A 21,293-nucleotide genomic window follows, 5' to 3' on the forward strand; every position below is an offset into this window, starting at 1 on the left:
CTTTTCCACCCCTTTTCTTTAAATAAAAGATTTAGAGACTATTAAATAAAGTGAGCTAATTTTTGTGCATAGCACCCTATATTGGTTGAATCTGGATTAGGCTACGAACCTTTCAATTAACTCTTGAAATGTCTCTACTTAAGAATTTACCGTGTTGTACAGTCACCAGTTAAGAAATTGTCTATGCAATTTGGAAATCAGAGTATAACTACTTATTGCAAATTGTCAGGAAGAACTATTTTCTCCTTTCCCTTCAAACGTTCTTTTCTATTTGCAAAATCGGAAACAAACGTATAACAAAAAAAAAATCAAACATAAAAACGTCAAATGACAAATGAAATCAATTTTCAAAATCGGTATATTTTAACAACTTTGCTCATTGCAGAAGACCCAGGTGCCAGAAGAACAATATAATTTGCAAAAGGTAAAAAATAATAATCATAATTCACCGACAGCGTGGAAATCGCAAATGACAGAGTTGACGATGGATCGGGGTGTGAAAGAGTGAGCCAAAAAGAGATGAGGAGTGAGGAAAAAAAAATTCAATTCATAAATGGTAAATGGATTTTGAAATACACAAAACGAAAATCAGGTCAGCGCCAATATGTCAATCGAATCGTGATTGTTGTTTAATAAAATTGCATGAAACACAAGTAAAGCAGTTGTTTTTTATTTATTTATTTATTTTTTTCGAGGAGGAGACATACCACTAAAACATGCCAATATCATAAATTTTCTTGTATGTGAAAATTCTATATTCTATTCAATCAAAAATAAAGAAAATTACTTAAAGATGATCTAAAATTTAATTGTTCGCGATTCCCACGATCTATCTGGGATTTTTCTTAAAGAATTTGATGTAGGGTAAAATGGGGTAATTCGGAATTAAGCCTATTTTAAAATTTTGAGATTTTCTCACTGTTTCAGATGGTCAAAGAGAAAAAGAAAAACACGAAGAAGTACAAGACCTTTCATTCAAGAGTACTACTTCGTTGTTTTTTTCCTTTTTTGCCATCTAAAACTGTTACGAAATTCCAAAGTTCCAAATTAGACATCATTCCAAATTACCCCATTTTAGCCTAGCGTCCTTTTCGGAAATAAATCAAATTTCAGCTTTCACCCGGCGCCTCCATCTGACAACGCAAATTCACTGAGAAAATCCTCTCTCTCGCTCTCTCACTCTCATTAAAATGTCCAATAAATTTAATGGAAAATTGGGAGCAAATTTTCATCAAGTTCTACAAATAACATCGTTCATTTTTTGGAGCAGATTTTCGTCTAAACCCCCATATTGCATAAGTCAGTAAATATAATGAGCTTTTTTTTAAAATTCACTCTCATTCTATCAGTGAGCTTTTTATCGCACATATACATAATGCTCTCTCTCTCTCTGTCTCTCTCTCTTAGGCTCTCTTGAGAGAGTGCTTTTGTGTATATTTCGATTTCGTTCAGCTCAAATTGACAAGTAGGTCATCGTGAGCGAGAGCGATTCAGTAACTAAGCAATCTACCCATAAAGTTTTCCTCCTTCTTCCACTTCTTCCTCCCATTCCCCTTTTACCTCTTTTCCCCTCATCCACCAAAATCACACACCTTATCTCATCCACACCCGAAACACTCTCCACAAGAGACCCCAACCATCCGTCTCACTTGCACTCTCACGATCAAGAGCACAAAATAATACGCTAAGATTCCCCCCTTTTCCCCTTTCGAAAAACCAAAAAAGTTAGCGCATGCTCTCGCTAGAGAGAATCATTACTTCTCACTCTCACTCTCAAAGTAACCTCAATGTTTCATTCAATACCCAAGTCACATCTCTCACCATCTCACTCCATCCCACACCAATCCCATCTATTTCTCCTCTTTCAACGCGAGAATAACAATTTCCAAATTGTGCCGCATTTATTGCTTCACGTGGATTTCCGCACTGCACTTCACACATTATCCCCATCTCTCTCACTCACACTGAGCGAGACAAATCCATTTCATTCATCAGCATTTGCCGGTTTCAAATTTACACACACAAAAAAAAACAGACTTCTTTTTCTCCCCGTAATTTTCACATTAATTGCAACATGTAAAATAATTGATTTCCTCTATCGACCTTCGAATAGGATTTTCAACAAAAATATTACACATTTAATGGCACTGTTCTTTGGAGAGAAACTTGTGGGAAAGTAAAAAGAACTACCCATAGAGATTATTATGTTCTCAAAATTGAAATTTCGATTTCAATTTCAAATGTTACGTATATGTCTATCCTGCTCTCATTCACTCTTCTTCTTCCTTTGAACATCAAAACAAATTGAATTTGGATTTGAGTATAAAAAGGAGAGCCATCTGTAAATCATTTAAGAATGGGAAGTGGCGGATAGGGAATGGCTGTAATTGGTTCTTGAAACTGGCCATAGTTTGTTGGGAAATAGCTATAGGCCCGTATCCGCATCTTTGGATCTATAAGAAGTCCTTAGTGAATACTAAACCGCGGACCACCCCAAAACCCGTGTGTTTTGGGTAAAGTCCAAAATAGACACAGGGATCGACTTAGGGATCAGCTCGAAAAATGAGGATTGGTGTCGATACACTCAGGGCTCAGCCCAAAATTTGGAAGATCAGGCTAATCTTCTAAATTCGTGAGGTCTAGTGAAATTACGAGGATTAGGCGACATCAGCGCCAGTGTTGAAAATAAAAAGCTTCACTTTGGGTGTTTTTGGGTGCTTTTCGAAATGTCAATTGGGTGAAAAAACATGGAGAGTAATGGTACGCAATATCGCAAGATCTTAAAATGCATTAAGATTGGAGTAAAGGAAAATCAGACTGCTTCTTTCTGTACGAAAAATTCATTGATAATGCACATAAGAAGTCCTTCAGCAATCAAAGTGTGGAGATTTAATAGAAAATTACGCTGAAAACGCTAATCCTTGATCCTAAATCCTCAGTATATGATAGTTTAGGCTGATCCTTTACCGCCAAATTTTACGAGCTGAGTATTCTCTGGGATCAGCCTGTGTCTATTTTCGGCATAAGGAGGCGACGACCTCGAGACAGACCTAGGACAAGACGGCTGAATCAAATTCAGAACCTTGCATTGGAAAACCCTGGGGTTAAACCAGAACATCTTCCTGAAGTGCCGAAGGGATCTGTCCGATGTCAATACATTCAGGGATCAGGCTGATCTTCTTAATTTACAAGGTCTAGTGAAATTACGGGGATTAGGCGAAATCAGCGCAAGTGCTGAAAATAAAAAGCTTCACTTTGGGTGTTTTTGGGTACTTTTCGAAATGTCAATTTCGCTGACAAAAAAAAACATGGAGAGTAAGGTACGCAATGTTATCAATGTGGTTCAATAATCGATGATTTTCGAATGCGTGGGATTGCTTTAGGCAGGACAATTATTAAGAAGTATCCTATGTCCAAGAAATGCCGTTGTGCGATGCTGTGAAGACATTGAGGCCATTTACACCGCCGCACTGGATTGAGATTGAATTGTCCCAAAATTCTCAATCCAATCGTAGTGGTTTATATCACAAGAATTGGATTAACTTTTGCGCGAATAACGATTGTAAGGTTATGTGCAATTGTGTGGTGTAAGGAGTTTCACAAAATGACCATAATCAAATATTTGCTGGCTGAAAGGATGCTGAGAGCAAGAAGAAGGCAGAGAAAGTTCAGAAAAAGGATTATGTAAGTTTTATTCTTTTGATTTTGGCTATAAAAATAAGAATAACTGAAACATTTTGTTTTCCTTTCAGGTTCATGATGCTTGAATTTTTCTGTCCTATATTGAAGTATGAGATGAGAAGGACTCAAACAGTATGGGCATATTTTCGCACGGACGCAGCGTGAGTGAGACTTCGGGATGAAGCACCGGTAACAGAATTCAAGGATGCTTTGCGTATGTCGCGGGAGTCATTCTGGAAGCTTATTGAGCTTCTCCGGGAGGATCTACAACATCGACCTAATCCTGTCTCTTTCGGAGATTGATGCTCTTCCGAGACTTTTTCATATGAAAGGAATTCCTTTAGAATATTCTCTATAATCAGGATACTTTTTTATTACCACTGCTACTCTCCCTATACTGAGAGGACTCCAGTCCGTGGAATCGGTGGAATGCCTCCCGGGGGTGACTCTGGAACAGCCGATCCAAAATATCTTGAAACTCATGTTCCTCTCGATTATTCCCTGATCCTGCGTTGTGCGCATTAATATTAGGGCAATGTAGGCATGGTTCACACAATGAACCTTCAAACGATGCGAATTTTCTCTTTGCGAAGAGCTGACCTACCATTTCTCATCTCGTTTCATGGGCTTAATAATGATCTATCTTATGGCTAAGAAATGATGAACTAGCTCTTTGCAAACAAAGAGAAAATTCGCATCGTTTGAAGGTTGACTGTGTACGAACCATGCCTACTTTCCCCTATTATAGCTTTGCTTCAAGTTCTTAAACTTTATTTTTATTTCAAGCTGTTTGCAGTTTCGCGTGTATCCCGCATTTCGGAACTCCTTTTCCACAACTTTGAAGATCTCAGAGTTGCGATGTTTTTTGTTATACATCATAGCCAATATTTGCTTTTCTTCGATGATATGAAGAAAAACTTTGGTCTCTTCACTAGTCCAGTTCATCTTTTCACTCATTTTCACTTTTTTCCCTTATTTCCCTTACTGTTTTCACATAATTACGAATTTTCTTCGATTTTCGCTTTTTCTTTTCAGAGGGAGAGCACAAGAACACCTTTGGCGCTGAGAAAATAGTGAGGCTTAGATAGTACTTTGACAGCCCAAAAAACCAATCAATTGCAAATAAAAATCCCTTCAAATGCTTTTTTGGGTTTTGTGACAATTTGGGCCAATGTCAATTCAATTCGATACGAGAGGTCGTGTTGGATTTTGCTATGTATCTCGCTAAGATTGGGATAATCGTCAATCTAATGCGGCGGTGTAAATGGTCTCATTAATAGATTGATACTGAATTGGGGTGTAAATGGGAGAGTAATGCGATACATAACTTCTTTCCCTTAATTCCCATGTTCACCGTCAAACGGGCTTCATTCTGGTGTGTGATAGAAGATTGGGTAATTAACTCCAGTGAGAATTCGCGAGTCCGAGGCAGACGAACAAAGGATCTGGTCCTTCTAGAGACGGTGACTAGCAAGATTGTCAAGAAAAATTGCAAAGAGCCTCTGATAATATGAACTTTACGGTAACGACCTTTGCAGAAATCTAGCGAGGACCTGTCAAGACTGGACAACGTTAGTGCGATTCGGCAATCGAATATAAGGTGAACCGAATTATAGGGATTCTATAACCGTATGGCACTTTCACGTGCCACATTTAAAGTATGTTTTAAGTTATACTGCTTCTAGATTTACCACCAAACTGAGGGTAAATATCTTAATTCAAAACCATTTCCAGACGCTTTAATTTTGACAGAAGATTCAACACATTAAATTCATATTTTTTCTGAAGAGAATTACACAAATTTGCTCCTTGACTCTTCTAGAATGTTACTGTTTAGTGAAAATTCTTTAGATATAATTTGAAAACTTTTTAACATTGGAAACAAATTAATCTAAATGGAGACAAGGGAAAGTTTCTAATTGGAGACAAACAGTGAAACTCCGAACATTTCCGGCAAAACGCACGATATGGAGCCGAAGTCAGACCTCAATCGCCTTCCAATCTCGATCGTAGTAGACCGGTTTGTGGCATTCATTTTGTTTTTTACACTCTTGTTTTCCCAATTTGGCTTTGGAATCCTTGTCTTTGGGAAACCTTTGATTCTTTTTTGAACACTTTGTCTTTGGAAATTTCGTCTTTCATACATTTTGCACAAGTTATATAGAATAAAATAATGAAATTCTTGTACTTTACCTTGAGATCTTTGAAGAAAATGGTGTTTCTTGCCCAATCCACCTGAGAAAATAAATTCTGATCCAGCACTTTGCACATTAATTCAAATAGATCCACTTCACACTGATTGTACGACTGACTCTGCAGGAGGGAAAAGAGCTGTGTCTGCCATTCACGATCATCGACCGATTGGACAAATTCTCGGATCATTGGTGATACCCTTTGAAAAGGACAAGAAAAAGTGGAAAGTTAAAATGAAATAATGGTCAAACTCCTTAAAGGTTTCACCTGAGCGTCTCTACGAAACTTCCGGAATCGGCTGTACTTGTGGGATTAGTGCTAGCGTCGAAACTGAAGGCTTTGGGACTCAGTGAATGCGGTGACGCTGTCGTTGAATTAGCATACCACAGCTTCGAATCCGTCATTGTGTTCTGTATTGTAGCTATTGCTGTTGTCGATGGATTTGTTGGGCCGTTATTTGTATTTGTTCCTCCGCCACCACCTCCCCCGCCTCCTCCTCCTCCGCCACCGCCCCCACCGACACTTCCTCCAATTGACATCACTGTCGTACCACCCGTATTCACTTGCCCCAGTGCAATGGCAATGGGACTGGGCGAGGAGTCCGGGGAGGATGTTAGTGATGATACCTGTCAACACAGTCAAAGATCATCCGAATGCATTAACCTTTTCACTCTAACTCTGCAAAAGACGGAGAGAAACAAGCCAAAAGGGGGCATGGGACTGCGCGTGTGACCTACCTGTGGAATTTGGATCTCCTGCTTTATATGCATATTGGTATAGGGCTGTTGGTAACCCGTGGGAGACAATTGAGATTGTGAACCATCCGAGGCGCCCATTTGACCACGCAGTGCTTGCAGGGCTAGTTGACGCTGTCGTAATATTTGTAGCTTTCTTGCACGATCCCTCTTGTACATTGGTCCAAATTTATTTCGACCACCACGCATTCGATCCGCACGTACAGCTAATCATTTTTTTTTTTTGCAATAATCACCAGATAAGAAAGATAAAATAAAAATAAAACGTCAATTAATTGCTCAAGTTCCCTAAAAGTTTCACTTTATTTCGTAAATTGTCTCAATAAATCATTCTCACGGATAAAATGCCTCTTGAAATGACATATAAAACCTATAAAACAATTTTAAAAAATTGCTGTAAAAATTATCCGAAGATTTATTGAGTTTTTCTCCCGCAAAAAACAGGAAAAATGTAGTCATTACGAAGCTTAGGATGGTATGAAGATGAAGTATGGGAACTTGATCCTAAAGTTCTTGTTAGTGTTCTGAAGTTCTACCTTTCTTTTTTTTGTACCTTTTGGTATTTGGATTTATTAGTGAACACTGAGAGAAATTCGAAAAAGTTAAAATAACACTCCGGAAATGTTAATTTTACCCTGCATTATTGATCCGAAATCGGTATAAATATTACCCTTTTTAGTTGTATTGGGGGTTAAAGTTACCCTTCTTCATGTTGATTTTACCCTTAAAAATGTTTAAAAATAACATTAAAAAATGTTAATATATTTTTGCACCTAAAAATGTCAAAGTTATGAGGAAAAAAGGTTAATCGCACCTTCTTTTTTTTCTCAGTGCGATCTTCCCTTCTCAAACTCTTTTTTTTACCTCTTTTAAAAACATTTTGAAGCGGTCCTTCATAATTTTCGTATATATTACCTCGCTTTTTTCGTGTGCAACAAATTATTTTGCAATAAACATCACAATCGCATTAAGATACTGGAGAAACAACAGAAGCAAGTTAATGTGTTTATAGAAATAAGAAAAAAAAACTACAGAGTCCATACTTCAAAATGAGAGTTGGAGTCGTTGAAGTAGACGATGAAAAAATACGCATGACCACACTGAGAGAAATAACATTCCGGAAATGTTTATTTTACCCTGCATTATTGATCCGAAATCGGTGTAAATATTACCCTTTCTAGTTGTATTGGGGGTTAAAGTTACCGTTCTTCATGTTATTTCTACAGTTAAAAAGGTGTAAAATTAACACTAAAAAATTTTGATATATTTTTACACCTAAAAAGTGTTAAAGTTATGAGGAAAAGAAGTTAATCGCATCCCCATTTTTTGCTCAGTGCGGTATTAAGTACCTTAACTCTGTCGCGTCATTAGGGTCATATATGACCCGGGGAAAAAACTATTTTTTTTACTATCTACATTAATTGAAATCTATCGGTTTGTGCACGACATCATAATAGAAAAATGTAAGATTCTTGGCTAATTTTCTCAAGACGCCAGATATTCAGGAAAAGAAAATATTTGAGATCAAAAATTACGAATTTCGAACTTTGTGAAATGACTTTTCTTTTTCTAAATTTTTTATATTAATTTATTTTTTTCAGCAAAAAGTTCTTTAGAAACACAAAATAGATTATCCAAAGATTGTATATTGCATATTTTGATATAATAAACTACTCTCAATTTTCCAGAAAAGCGTGTAGAATTTTCCGGGTCATATATGACCCTATTGTCGGCAAGGGTAACAGTGTTTTCGTCCCAAACCTATAGCGAAATGTAGTTGGGACATTGTTTTTCTTTGTGAAATGCAAGTGGGGCATCTTGCTCCTGGACATTTTCATCTTATATCTGATGAATTATAACATATTTTGCAATATTTTAGAGTATTCTGCAAGCGTCTCATATTGTGCAATTGTCTTGTGTGTGAATAAATATGTGGATAAGTTTATTTTTACCAAATACTACTCAAAATATTGTGACAGTGACTGTTCAAGAGATTTCCAGGAAGATTCCTTGAACACCAGGAGTACAGTGTTCATCAGGACAATCCAGTTTGCCATGGTTTTGGCCAAATTAATAACTTCAAGTAAAAAAACTCTTAAAAAGCCCGTGATATAGATTTTGAAGATGGTATGTACACTTCTCTTGAGGACAATAGGGTCATATCTGACCCGGGGTTTTTCCGAGTTTTCACGCAATGGAAATTTTTTTTCCTCTCAGAACTATTATATTTGATCATAAAGCATTAGGAAAAACTCAATTTTACATGAATTCATCTGCTGAATAAAAGTGGGACGCAAAAGAGTTAAAGAGCAGAGTGGGGTACTTCCCTGCCTGTAAAGTAATGGGAAACTATACTTCTTTTATGATTGCTATTCCAATAAAAAATGAAAAGGAGAAATCTTTCTCCTGAACATTTTTTTTAGTACATCACGGATCCCGGGTTCTAATAATCCAATTCTATTAATCGACTTTTCTGTACACTTTTTCCTGTCATGACTTGGTAGTAGAACACAACGATAACTTAGTAAAAGTCGATAATGCAGAAGCACATGAAAACAGACATGTACTAAAAAAATTATCTAAAGATAGATTTCCCTTTTCACTGGTAAAAATAAAAGGAACAAATTGGTCCAAATTTGATCCTTTTGCAAAGGATGGATCAAATTTCAAACTTTGAATGTACATTTATCATAATAGAACATGTTAATTTGATCTATCCTTTGCAAAAAGATCAAATTTGGACCAATTTGTTCCTTTTATTTTTACCAGTGTTCAATTTTTTATTGATATAACTTAATAAAGCACTATCCAGTTGAAGTAAAATTTTTAATCCAATAAAACTGTTTACTGTCAAATCCGCCAATCTTGGCGCTGCGCTTTGTGGATAGTTATGACTGCGCTAACTAGATAAAATCCACTTAAAATAATATTTTTATTTTTATTTCCGTAATATACTCACTACAACAACATAATATAACTATTCAACTTTGGGAAAGAGCAAAAATAATATTTTTATTCGTTAAATAAGTGAGAGTAATTGACTCAAATCAAACTTGTGCTAGCTGGATTCTGTACTAAAAACTTTCTTTTAGAGATAATTAAAAAAATAAAAGACCATTTGACCCAATTAGCAAACAGGCGATCCAGTTAGTGAACGCTAGCTTATTTCAGTATTACCATTATTTTATAAATTTTCTTTAATGTTTTTGATATTTTTTTTATATTATGTTTCTGAATGAAACAGTGAATAATTCTATGGATTTAGAAGAAGTAAAAAAGAATTTCTTCGTTTAAGTAGCACTCTACGGAAAACGATCCGGTTACCGAACCTTAATGAAATAGTCTTGTAATAACGTATTTCGTTAAGGTTTTGTATGCATTCAAACTCTAATCAATCACGAAACGCAAAGGATCCAACATCGAAGACTCTCACGCAATTCATTTCCAATTGTGTTAAAAGATTTCACTTAAACTACTTTGAATTGATAGTTATGAATTAGACACAAATTTTAGATAAGGAAAATTTCATTAATTTCATTTCGCACTCTTCTTCTTCTTCTTTTAAACATCACAGAAAATTCAATTTAGCTCAATAGAATTTAGAGTGCTAATGGCTCCGGCATTTTAGATCAGGAAAATTTCATGTTATCGAAATTTGCGTCCTTTTCTTTCTAAAAAGATTTGCGCACGTCTATCCCTCTCATTCGGATTCAAAATTGGGCTGATCTATATTTAATTTAGTGTGATGTTCTAAAGAAGAAGAAGAGTATGCAGATCTTTAAAGAAAGGGACATGAATTTTGATTTCTTGAAATTATACCGAGCTCAGAGGTGTGCCAGAAGCCAGGGGGAAACATTAGCTCTGAAAAATGCGACCAGTTTTACTGTAAATCTTTTCCTGTTTTCGTACACATTTCACGAGATATCTCTAAAATTGCGTAGGTTGCCAATTTGGGGTTTTTGGTTGCCTATTCTATATTAAATTGGCTTTTATTTTGTATTTGTTTTATTTGATAATTCATTCTACAATGAGAGAAAATAGCTAATAAACTCAAAAGTTTATTCGGCACGCTAGAAACGTATGGGAAACATAGGAAATGTCATGCCCCTGACCAGAAGCATAGGAAATGAGATACATATGAGAAACTTTTAAGAAAGAAAGGGACTTTAATTTTTATAGGATTTTGTCAGGGCTGAGTTTTCCATTTCGGATTAGCCGAATATCCAGGCTATACAATTGGGTCCCTTATTATTACAGCTCTGTATTTTTTCAAAATTATAAAATATATTTTTATGTTCATAACAACTAATCCAACTTATCCACATAGTTTTCCTTGAATATTTTGTCTATCTGATACAAGTCCATTATGTTAATTTATTATCTCAATTTTCTTTTTAAATCTTGTATACATGAACTGCCCCACTCCCCCCAAATTATTGCAAAATTCTCAACATCAGTATCTACAATTCGTTGTTAAAATTAATCAGGCCAAAAATATTGAATAGCTTTCCTATTTCTGACCGATTGAAAGCGACATTTGATCTGACAGATCCTTAACTATAAACCGTTACCAAAACGAAAACAACTCCCGAATTTCTTAACAAAGTCTGCAATCTCAACCATTTCGCTTTATGAACTTGTCATCGCATGAAAATTGATGACTGTAGTAAATATTGCAGCATCTTTTACAAACACACTTCACATTTTTCTCTAGGTCTCACCATTCATTATTTTTCTTTTTGTCTGCATTTATCTTATCTTCTCTCTTAGCCACGAAAAAAAACGTCCGTGTAGACGAAAAATATGCCTCTTTCGTATGTTCAACAGACGACGAGAGTGGAATAATAATAGTAAAGTTTGCAATATAAGTGAACTCAATTTAGTCACATTCTATAATTTATCTTTTACTCTCCCATTCATATAGAAAGCCAATTTACAATGGAAAACGGTGACGTTATACGAAAAGCAATTCTAAGTGGCGCGTTGGTGGACAACATGGATCATATATAGGAAATTGTTGGGAGATATAGCAAGACAAAAACACAAAAATATTGCATCAATCCTTTGGTGGACAACACCTTAGTTTTCATACTAAATATCTCTGACTCTGCAGCAAAAGTTAAGAAAAAAAAGAAAAGAAAAGCAAACAATGTGGTAAAGCTGAAGGAAAAGAACTCACCGCACATTTTTCATTATCTCTCTAATGGGAAAAATTTTCAGTAAATTGATGATCATTTGTGTGTACATTATTTATGCAATTTTCTGCTGAATTGAAATGCAAATCTGTACATTTTGTCATTTACTACACCGTGAGAAATTACTTGGCAAAATGAACTAGAATGCTAGAACAAAACTTTCAATGCTTCAGATTAATCTTTTTAAGCGTTAAACCTTTAAAATGGCCTTTAGATATTGTTTCATATTCTTCGATAAAGATCTTTAATTTTAAAGTGTCAAATTTCTTTAACCCAAAAGGGTAAAATGTTGCAAGGCTGAATTGGAAATATCAAACTTTTTAGATTTCTTTAATTTTAAAACTAGTAAGATTCTATCAGATGAGCAGTAGGGGAAAGGCTAATAATTTTGGACACTTTGAGGATAAAATTGGACACTAAAAATAAATTGATTATAATTATGAATTTTTATTCCAATATTTGATGAATAATGAATTCTATCTAAATATTTGTTCGCTTTGGAAGATTTTAACACTAAATACGTTAAATTTTGAATATGATTTGAGTTGAAATTGCTTTGTTGAAAATTCAGTGTGAGCAATTGCTTACGAGAAATATGACAGAACTTCTTATTTTCTTCAGTCTTATTTAGCTGTGATGAAGTACTAACAAAGTTTCTTCGCTTTTTTTGAGTGATATTATTAAATATTCATTGAATATTGTGTTGATTCACGTTAGTGGTGATTTGTACATTTGACCTGAAGTGAGATTTGCCTTGTGAATTAGATTTTTCGTGTGAAAAATGGGATATTTTTAAGACATTTACCAGTGAGGTGATACTCCTTATTTTGGACAGGTGTTTTTTTGTGATGACTAGGTTGGCCAAATGCCTGGAGAAACAAAGGAGCATCATCTCCACGAAAGAGACATAGCGAGAAATGCCTTGAAAGGCTCCCGGAAAGGCCAGGGAATGAGCGAATCCGCATGTACTTAGAGTATCGAAGTCAACTAACTTTAATGAATGATATGGAAAGTTTTCGGGCTTCTTGTGACATTCTCCGTTTCCCTTACATAAACAGGAAGATGACTTGATAAGATTGGTTCATGAAATGAAGAACAATGGGCATCCTGTTGAGGCGGATTAGCTGTCCAAATTTACAGCCAAGTTGTCCAAATTAATAACCAAGTTGTCCAAAATAAGAGTCAAATTCACCTCTACATATCAATTCATTTTTAAAAATATTAAAACTACTTTTAGTAAAAATAAGACGATAAATAGCTTGCTAAGTTTCTAAACAACCCTTTTGAAAAGAGAATAACAAAAAAGGCAATTAGTATCGAAAATATCGCACTTCAAACTTGGAACATCGATGCTTATAAGCAGACTGGGCAAAATTATGAGCCCTTACCCTATTAGAACTACTTTTTATAACAAATTTAATCACGAATAAACTGATGGGAAAATTGTGGCGCAGAAACCACCCGAATAACTGCAATAAAGTGTTGCCCGATGAAAATTTAATGAGCAAATTTTGCTCATTATTTTGCTCATTAATTATCAATCGTATTTATCCTATTTTAATCTATTTAAACCAATTTTTATGATCCGAATCCACTTTTTTATCACTGAATGAATCAATTTCTAAAAGCTCTAGACAAAAATTGCACATTAGGACACATATCAGCAACAATTAATGTGAATCACATTAAAATTTTAATGTGAAATTCTCTAGTGTGATACCACGATTATGCCGGGTTCAGACTAGAGGTTTAGCCCAATTCTCGAAGGTCTCAAAAATCTAAATAACAAGCAATTTTATTGATTTTTCAAAATTGTATGGATCATTTGCCCTTAATATCCAATTCTAAACAACAATTTCCTCAAAAATCATGCCTGATAAGGAATTAGAGGAGTTAAGCCAGATGGCTAAGCCTTAGGTCTAAAGCCCGTATAACTACGCCAAGAGGAGTTAAGATATGGATTCTGGGGAATTTGACCGAAATTAAGGCGTAAGGAAAACCACGATAATTTTACACAACGAAGGCTATGGATGGGTTTCTTCACCTCCTAGGGCAGGGGCATGATGTTTCTAGCGTGCCGAAAAAACTTTGGAATTTATTAGGTATTTTCTTTCATTGTAGAATGAATTAGAAAAAAAATACAAATGCAACATAAAATGCAACTTAATACTGAATAGGCAACCGAAAACCCCAAATTGGCAACCTACGTAGTTTCGGAGATATCTCGAGGAATGTGTACGAAAGCAGGAAAAAGTTTATACTAAAACTGGTCGCATTTTTTCAGAGCTAATGTCACCCCCCTGTCCTAGGGGTTAGTCGATCCGCCACGGTGCATTTTTTACAAGGATCGGGGCTCCTCTACCTATATTTGTAACAATATTTTTGACATTTCAGTGAGACTAAGTGAAACCTAGATCTAGTTATCTCGCTCACTCTCATATGCCTTTCTAAAACATGTTTAGAAAACAAATCCTTTTGTGCTTTGACCATAATGTCCAACGTACAATAACTTTTTTTTTGTAAACATGTTTTTGACATTTCTATAAGAGTGAATGAGGCCTAGATCTAGTCATCTCGCTCACTCTCATAGGAAATTTTAAAAACATATTTACAAACAAAACTTCTTGTGCGCTGAGCATAGGGCACTATTCACAAAATGGCCAATATGGACCGGTACAACAAAATATATAAAATAAATATAACCAAAAGAGACACAAAATCGCGTGATTGTGCTTCAAACAACCCCATAGAAGTATTTGGAATATTTCCAGTTTGTTATCTCACATAAATCAAGTTTATACATAACATAGTGATGCACTAATTGCTTACAAATTTTCCAACACGAAAAAAATATATATATCTTAACGATTGTATCGATAAAATTACAAATTGTAAATCTTCAGGATAAAATTCTCACTAAAAAATTCATTGACACAGTTTTATTTGGCGATGTCGCGAAAAATCACCCAAAAAAAATCAATTGACCAAAAAAAGAGGCGTGGACAGTTGAGGAAAAATTCCACAGTACCCCGGGACAATTATGCAGGAAATTTGAAATTTAAAATTTTTCTTCTTTGCCTGACATTGACTGGCATGGTCAAAATGGAAATTTCAAACCACACGAAATATAAATGCCTCTGAATTTTCTATTATAATTTTTTTTTGGCCCCCGTTTTTCACCATCGTCATCATCTTCCCAAGGAATTGTGTCACTAAGTCAACCTCTAAAGATGCGTGTCCTCCAAAATTGAATATATATATTATATATAGTTCTTCATTACTTCAAGTTTATTTTTTTTTCAATAGCCAAATCCCTAAATAAAAAAAGAAACTGTGAAATATTTTAAGAAATCTCAAAGTGAAAATCAACAATATGGATTGTTGTGCAAGACAGACACATTAATCCACTTCCATAATTGTTGCAATTGATGATCAATGTTAGTATTAACTTGACTTTTACACTATTACTTCTCGCTACCACCACCTCCTATGTCAGTGGCATTGCAACAACTCAAATTAACAATAAAAAAAAGCACAACACTGAGAGACTCGAAAATGAAAAGTCGCATGCAACTTCTCTGTCTCTCTCCCATCAATGCATTTTGCACATTTTCCTCTGCACTCAATTGTGTGGTAGACCAAAGAAAGAAAACGAATGTTGTTCACTGGGTCGGGAAACATTTCCTCTCTCCACCAAAGCAAGTAAAAATCATTATATAATAACAACAAAAACAGAGTTGTAAATAAACCAAAAGTCATCAATTTGTCCACAGAATGTTTCTTAAAATGTTGTCAATTTCATTTTAAAAGACAAAAATGTTTGTCTGAATTCATTTAATTTCACTATCACTGAAAAAAACATTTTGTAAAATTGTTCGTAAATGTTTTTTCTGAAGTTCTACAAGGGCCTTAAGCGGTCTTCAGACTAGAGGTTTAGCCCAGTTCCCGTAGTTCTCAAAATCCTAAATAGCGTGCAATTTAATTCCTTTTTGAGAGCCTAATAGATTACTTATCTTTAATAATTCAATCCTAAGTTAAATTTTCCCAAAAATCATGAATTATAAGAAATTAGAGCAGTTAAGCCATTTGGCTAAGCCTTATGCCTGAAGACCGTATGGCTGGCTTCAGACTGGAGGTTTAGCCCAGTTCCCGAAGGTCTCAAAGATCTTAATAACAAGCAATTTTATTGATTTTTTAAAATTTAATGACTCATTTGCCCTTAATATTCAATCCTAAACAACAATTTCCTAAAAAATCATACTTGATGAGGAATTAGAAGAGTTAAGCCAGATAGCTAAGTCTTAGGTCTGAAGCCCATATAAAGGTCTCAGAATCCTAAATCGCAACCAATTTTGTTACTTTTTCATAATCTAATAGATTATTTGTTCTTAAAAAACCAATCCTAAGTTAAATTCACCCAAAAAAAACTTGATTTATAAGGAATTAGAGCAGTTAAGCCATTTGGCTAAGCCTTATGCCTCTACACATTGGGAGCAATTTCTGTCAAAAATTGCTTTTTTGAAGGAAATTCTCTGCAGCGTTGTAGAGGGAAACGTCAAATTTCTGTCAAAAATTGTTTTTTTGAAGGAAACTGTCCGCGCCGTTGTGGGTAGAAACGTCAAATTTCTGTCAAAAACGCAATTTTTGACAAAAATTGCTCCCAATGTGTAGAGGCCTTTAGGTCTAAAGGCTGTATTACGAAATGTTCGTGAATGTCAAACCAACAAACAAGTTCGTAAAAGTTTGCACTTTTTCACAAGCACTGTTTGTAACATGATCACTTAACGTACATTTTTTGCTTCTTTTACAAATATTGGCCTCAATTCTGAGACCTAGATCAAGATCAAAATTTCAAGCTGTCAAATATTTCCAAGATCAAGATTTCATATTCTAAAAACGTCTACACATTGGGAGCAATTTTCGTCAAAAATTGCGTTTTTGACAGAAATTTGACGTTTCCCCCTACAACGTTGCAGGGAATTTCCTTCAAAAAGCAATTTTTGACAAAAATTGCTCCCAATGTGTAGAGGCCATTAAGGTGTCTACACATTATAAGAAATTTCTATCAAAAATAAGCTTCAAGAAGTGTTCTTCAAGAAAATTGCCTACACATTGGTGAGAATTTTTGACAAAAAGATGAATTTTTGAAGTAAATTTGTCTAATGTGTAGACAAAGTTCTTCAAAAATCATATCCAATTGAAGGTAATTTTCATCAAAAATTTTTGAAAGAAATTACCCACTACACATTGGAATAAAATTCATCAAAGTCATTCTTGACAGAATCCTTGAAGGAAACCATCACGATTCAAGATTGTTTTTCACGAAAATTGGTTATTTTCTGCTGGAAAAAGTGAGAAAAACGTTTGGTGAAGTTCCTTGGGATAGTATTTAGTGAATTTCTGAAGAAAATCTTCTAAATATGCAATGGAATAGTGTTTTTCTGGAGATGTTGTCTGTCAAAAATTTTTGATGGAAAATAAAAAACCCAGTGTGGAGGCATTTTTCTTCAAAAATTCCTTCAAAAATATGAATTTTTCTTTCAAAAATTTTTGAAATAATTCTTGATGAAATCAGCTCCAATGCGTAGACACCTTTAACGAAACGTAATTTCTGACAAATATCTTCATTTCTTTGCCGAATTTATTGAAATTTCGCCATATAAATTAGAAAAAATAATTATAGATTGTATTAAACAATATATGACAGGATATTATCGGGAATAAAAGAAGTGCACAGAACTTGTGACGTGTGATAAACCCTAAAATACTTATGAAAGATGTCATTCTTTTGCAGGTATTCTCAGGGTGTTGTACTTCAAAATGTACATTTAGAACACTTTGAACCATTGAGATTAAATTACAAGATCAAACATAGTATTTTTCATAGTCATTCTCTTTTTGTATCATCTCTTGTAGAAACATTCTTCATCAAAAACGATTTCCGCATGAAACTCTTCAAATTGATAGTATCTTTAAAATTCCAAGCACCTCCGAGATGTTCTTGGAATTATTTCAAGAAAACAAGAAATTTGACGTCTTGAAATATTGGTTCCAGAATTGCAAATCTTGATATCCACACGGTTTGTGTCTTGGATTTCAAGATTCCAAGACATTTGACAGATTTGACATCTTGATTTTGATTTTTTGATTTCAGAATACCAAAATCTTGAAATTTACTTGATCTTGATCTTGATCTCAGAATTGAGGCCATTATTTCGTAGATTTTTATTTGTCTGACAAAAGTTTACGAACAAATTACAAAATTTTACGAACTTTTTTGTTTGTTGACGAACATTTGTCTTTTTCGTGTTTCGATTCGAATTTCGAATTAAAAACCATTACCAATTAACCGAGAGACGGCTTAGCGCAATTATGTTAGAAATAATGGTCAAACTACATTTCCATTATTTTCCACTAAGTCGTCTCTCGGCTTAAGTCGTAAGTATGTCTAGGTCATAAGTCTGTCTAGACCATTAGGGCTAAAGCCTGTATAAACCTTCAGTGTATAACAGTTTGGATTGATCTTTCACTGAAAAAAATTTACTCCCTAAATATTCTCAAGGATCAGCTTGGGAGCTATTTGGGATTTTAGTCCTGAAGATCCTTATACAGGCTTCAGATCTGTACCTGGCTTCAGACCAGGCTTAGCCAAATAGCTTAACTTCTCTAACTAGTTATTGGTAAAGGTTTTTGGGAAAATTTTGATTTAAGATTAAATAGTGAGAGTAAATGATCGAGAAGAATTTCAAAAACCGAGGGGAGACTGGGGTAAAAAGTCACAAATTGAAAATTTGAAAATTCAATATCTTCCAAGATAAAAGGGACAGCGGCTTAAAATCTTATCCATAGATGGCCTTCATAGACCTTCTTCAAAGTCGTAAGCTTCTTAGAATTTGAACAAGGAATTTAGAAAATAAAAAATATTGAAATTTTTAGCCCTATTTTTGAAATGTTTTCCTTTACAACAGATATCAATTTTGACCTACTTATTTTCCAAAAATGATGAACTGGTAAGTATTTCCTAAATGATTTGGATTCTTTGAATACGAAACCACTATCTATTTTAGAATTTTACAAAGATTCTTTTCTCCAGAAATCCTTTTATTAAAAATTGCCAGTTGGGGTAAAAAGTAACAAAATTTTGTTACTTTTTGCCCCAGTCTCCCCTATTTAGTAATTTGAAACGTTCAAGAACTGGGCTAAACCTCTAGTCTGAAGACCACTTTATTCTGGCTTCAAGCGTAGGGTTTGGCCATAAGGTTTAACTCGCCTAATTTCTTATTATAAAAGATTGCTTGTGATTCATGATTTCGAAATATTCTAGAACTAGGCTAAAGTACTCGTCTAAAACCAGCCTGTTACGTAACTAAGATAGGTCAACCATGTTGCTAGGTCTGAAAAGTATATAATCCTAATTCAGATCCCTTGTGATCAAGGTCAAACTGTGCATTAACTATCTAATAACAACCAGTCTACGACCCTGCACTCATCTACCCGACCCGGTATTGGACTTAATTTCACACAGAAAGAAATGTTACAAGAGCACCGGTCTATTATATCACTTTTCCCATACAATTTCTATATATTCACCTCATGTGTGTTACATTATTGATGTTAAACCGAAGATTTCAATCGAATACACCGTTTCAAAAACAACACTATGTTTATACATTTTGAATCAGACATGGTGAAAAGAGAAAGAGCAGAAAGAGAAGAGACAAAAAGCACACATAACGAGAAAGAGTGAAATTTATTAGAGAGAGAGAAGAAAACCTTGACAGTGACCCACTTTTCAATGTTTTTTTTTCTTTCTTCGCTTTCTTTCCTCTTTCATTCTTCATTTCCTCTATAAAAAAAAATACGAAGAGAATTACTTTCGTTGTCAATGGAATGCTGTCGCTACAGCTTTCATGAACTTTCACACAAACGCTACACTATTGTAAGTTCGTTATTTAAATTTTGTACGGTGAAGTCAACAGCACATGAAAGTCAGTGACTCCATAAAGTATTTTACTGTGTCAATACATTGCTTAATATTTCACTCTCACTTAGGAATGCAATTTATCTATTAGCTCTATACAGCTAGAAACAAAAAGAAGTTAAACATATAGTGAAAAATTCTTGCAAAACTCTCACTCCTTTTGCATTCAAAATGAAGTTTCAATGGAGTGGGTCTTAGTTTTAAAAGTGTCTATCTCAATATATGTCATTCAAGATAAATCGTCACGTGAAAATACTGAAAGAAAACCAAAATATCTTTTAACACTTTTGAAACTATAAAATAATAAAATTCACAGAAAATATTCTATAAAAACGGTTCAATTAAAGATGCCTTAAGGTTATTTTATACGGGCTTCAGATCTAAAGCTTAGCCTTATTGCTAAACCGGTATAATTTCTTATCAGTCAAGGTCTTTTGGAAAAAAAAGTCAAGATTAGAAAAATCAAGAATGGTTGCTATTTAGAAATTCGGAAATCGGGCTAAACCTCTAGACTAATACGGGCTTCAGACCTGAGGCTTAGCCATATGGCTTAACTTCTCTAATATCTTATCAGTCAAGATTTTTTAGAAAATTTTGACTTTGTATTGGATTATTAAGGGCAAATGACCTATTACATTTTGAAAAATCAATAAAATTGGTTGCTGTTTAAGGTTTTGAAACCCTCGGGAACTGGGCTAAACCTCTAGTCTGAAGACGGTCTAAAGACTGCTTTATGAAATTGCAGATTGACGTGCTGGTATCACTAATCCCGCTTATTCACGGTGCCATGATGAATATTTTTGCGCCAAAAAGACATAATAGAAAGAAAAACTCTCACAAAAATAAATTGTCTTCTTGATATCTTTGCCGGAAGACGGATAGCTGTTCACTAAACACCCTTTTACTTGAATCTTGCGGAAATATGAAGAAATTTAAAGAAAATATAATTTCAAATGACAAGCTTCTTAAATCGCGCGCAACTCAACTCGAGAGAGAGATAGAGACGGTTGCAAAAAATCTCTAAAATGCGACAAAATATTTTGCTCTCTATTTTATCTTTATTAGCAGGTCGTGTCCCTTCTTGTAATATGTACTTTTGCATTCTTTATTAACCAAAATAGTGTTGTGCAAAAGGATTTTTCTCAAACTTATCCTGAATTTTGGGACAGCTCAAAAGAATATGAGTCTTCCAGCTCAAAATTTCATCCCAATGTTTTTGTTGTAATATCGACAATTATTCACAATTAGCCCAAATAACTGTATTCAACTAAATTATTAAAAGGATTTACCTTATAGAATCCAATCCTACGGTAGATTTATCCGAAAAACCGTGATTGATAAAAAATTAGAGCAGTTAAACCATATGACTAAGCCTTAGGTCTGAAGCCCCTATAAGGATCTTTATAGGAGAACACGAATAACCCTTTAAAGGCCGATTTAAAGATTTAACGTTTAAATATTTCAATTTCTAAATCCTGCATTATAAAT

General features: G+C 34.5%; 1 protein-coding gene across 2 annotated transcripts in view; it reads right to left on the reverse strand.

The window, feature by feature from the left end:
- LOC129800611 (nuclear hormone receptor FTZ-F1) overlaps positions 1-21,293 on the reverse strand; it is a 130,636-nt gene that overhangs the window by 12,990 nt on the left and 96,353 nt on the right. For both annotated transcript variants that reach the window (XM_055845129.1, XM_055845128.1), the window contains exons 3-5: positions 6,612-6,835; positions 6,142-6,500; positions 5,875-6,073 (exon numbers count right to left, since the gene is read on the reverse strand). In XM_055845129.1, the coding sequence (XP_055701104.1) occupies positions 5,875-6,073; positions 6,142-6,500; positions 6,612-6,835 (782 nt within the window). The remainder of the gene's footprint in view (positions 1-5,874; positions 6,074-6,141; positions 6,501-6,611; positions 6,836-21,293) is intronic.

The sequence above is a fragment of the Phlebotomus papatasi genome, chromosome 2, assembly GCF_024763615.1.
Source record: "Phlebotomus papatasi isolate M1 chromosome 2, Ppap_2.1, whole genome shotgun sequence".
Classification (NCBI taxonomy): Eukaryota; Metazoa; Arthropoda; class Insecta; order Diptera; family Psychodidae; genus Phlebotomus; species Phlebotomus papatasi.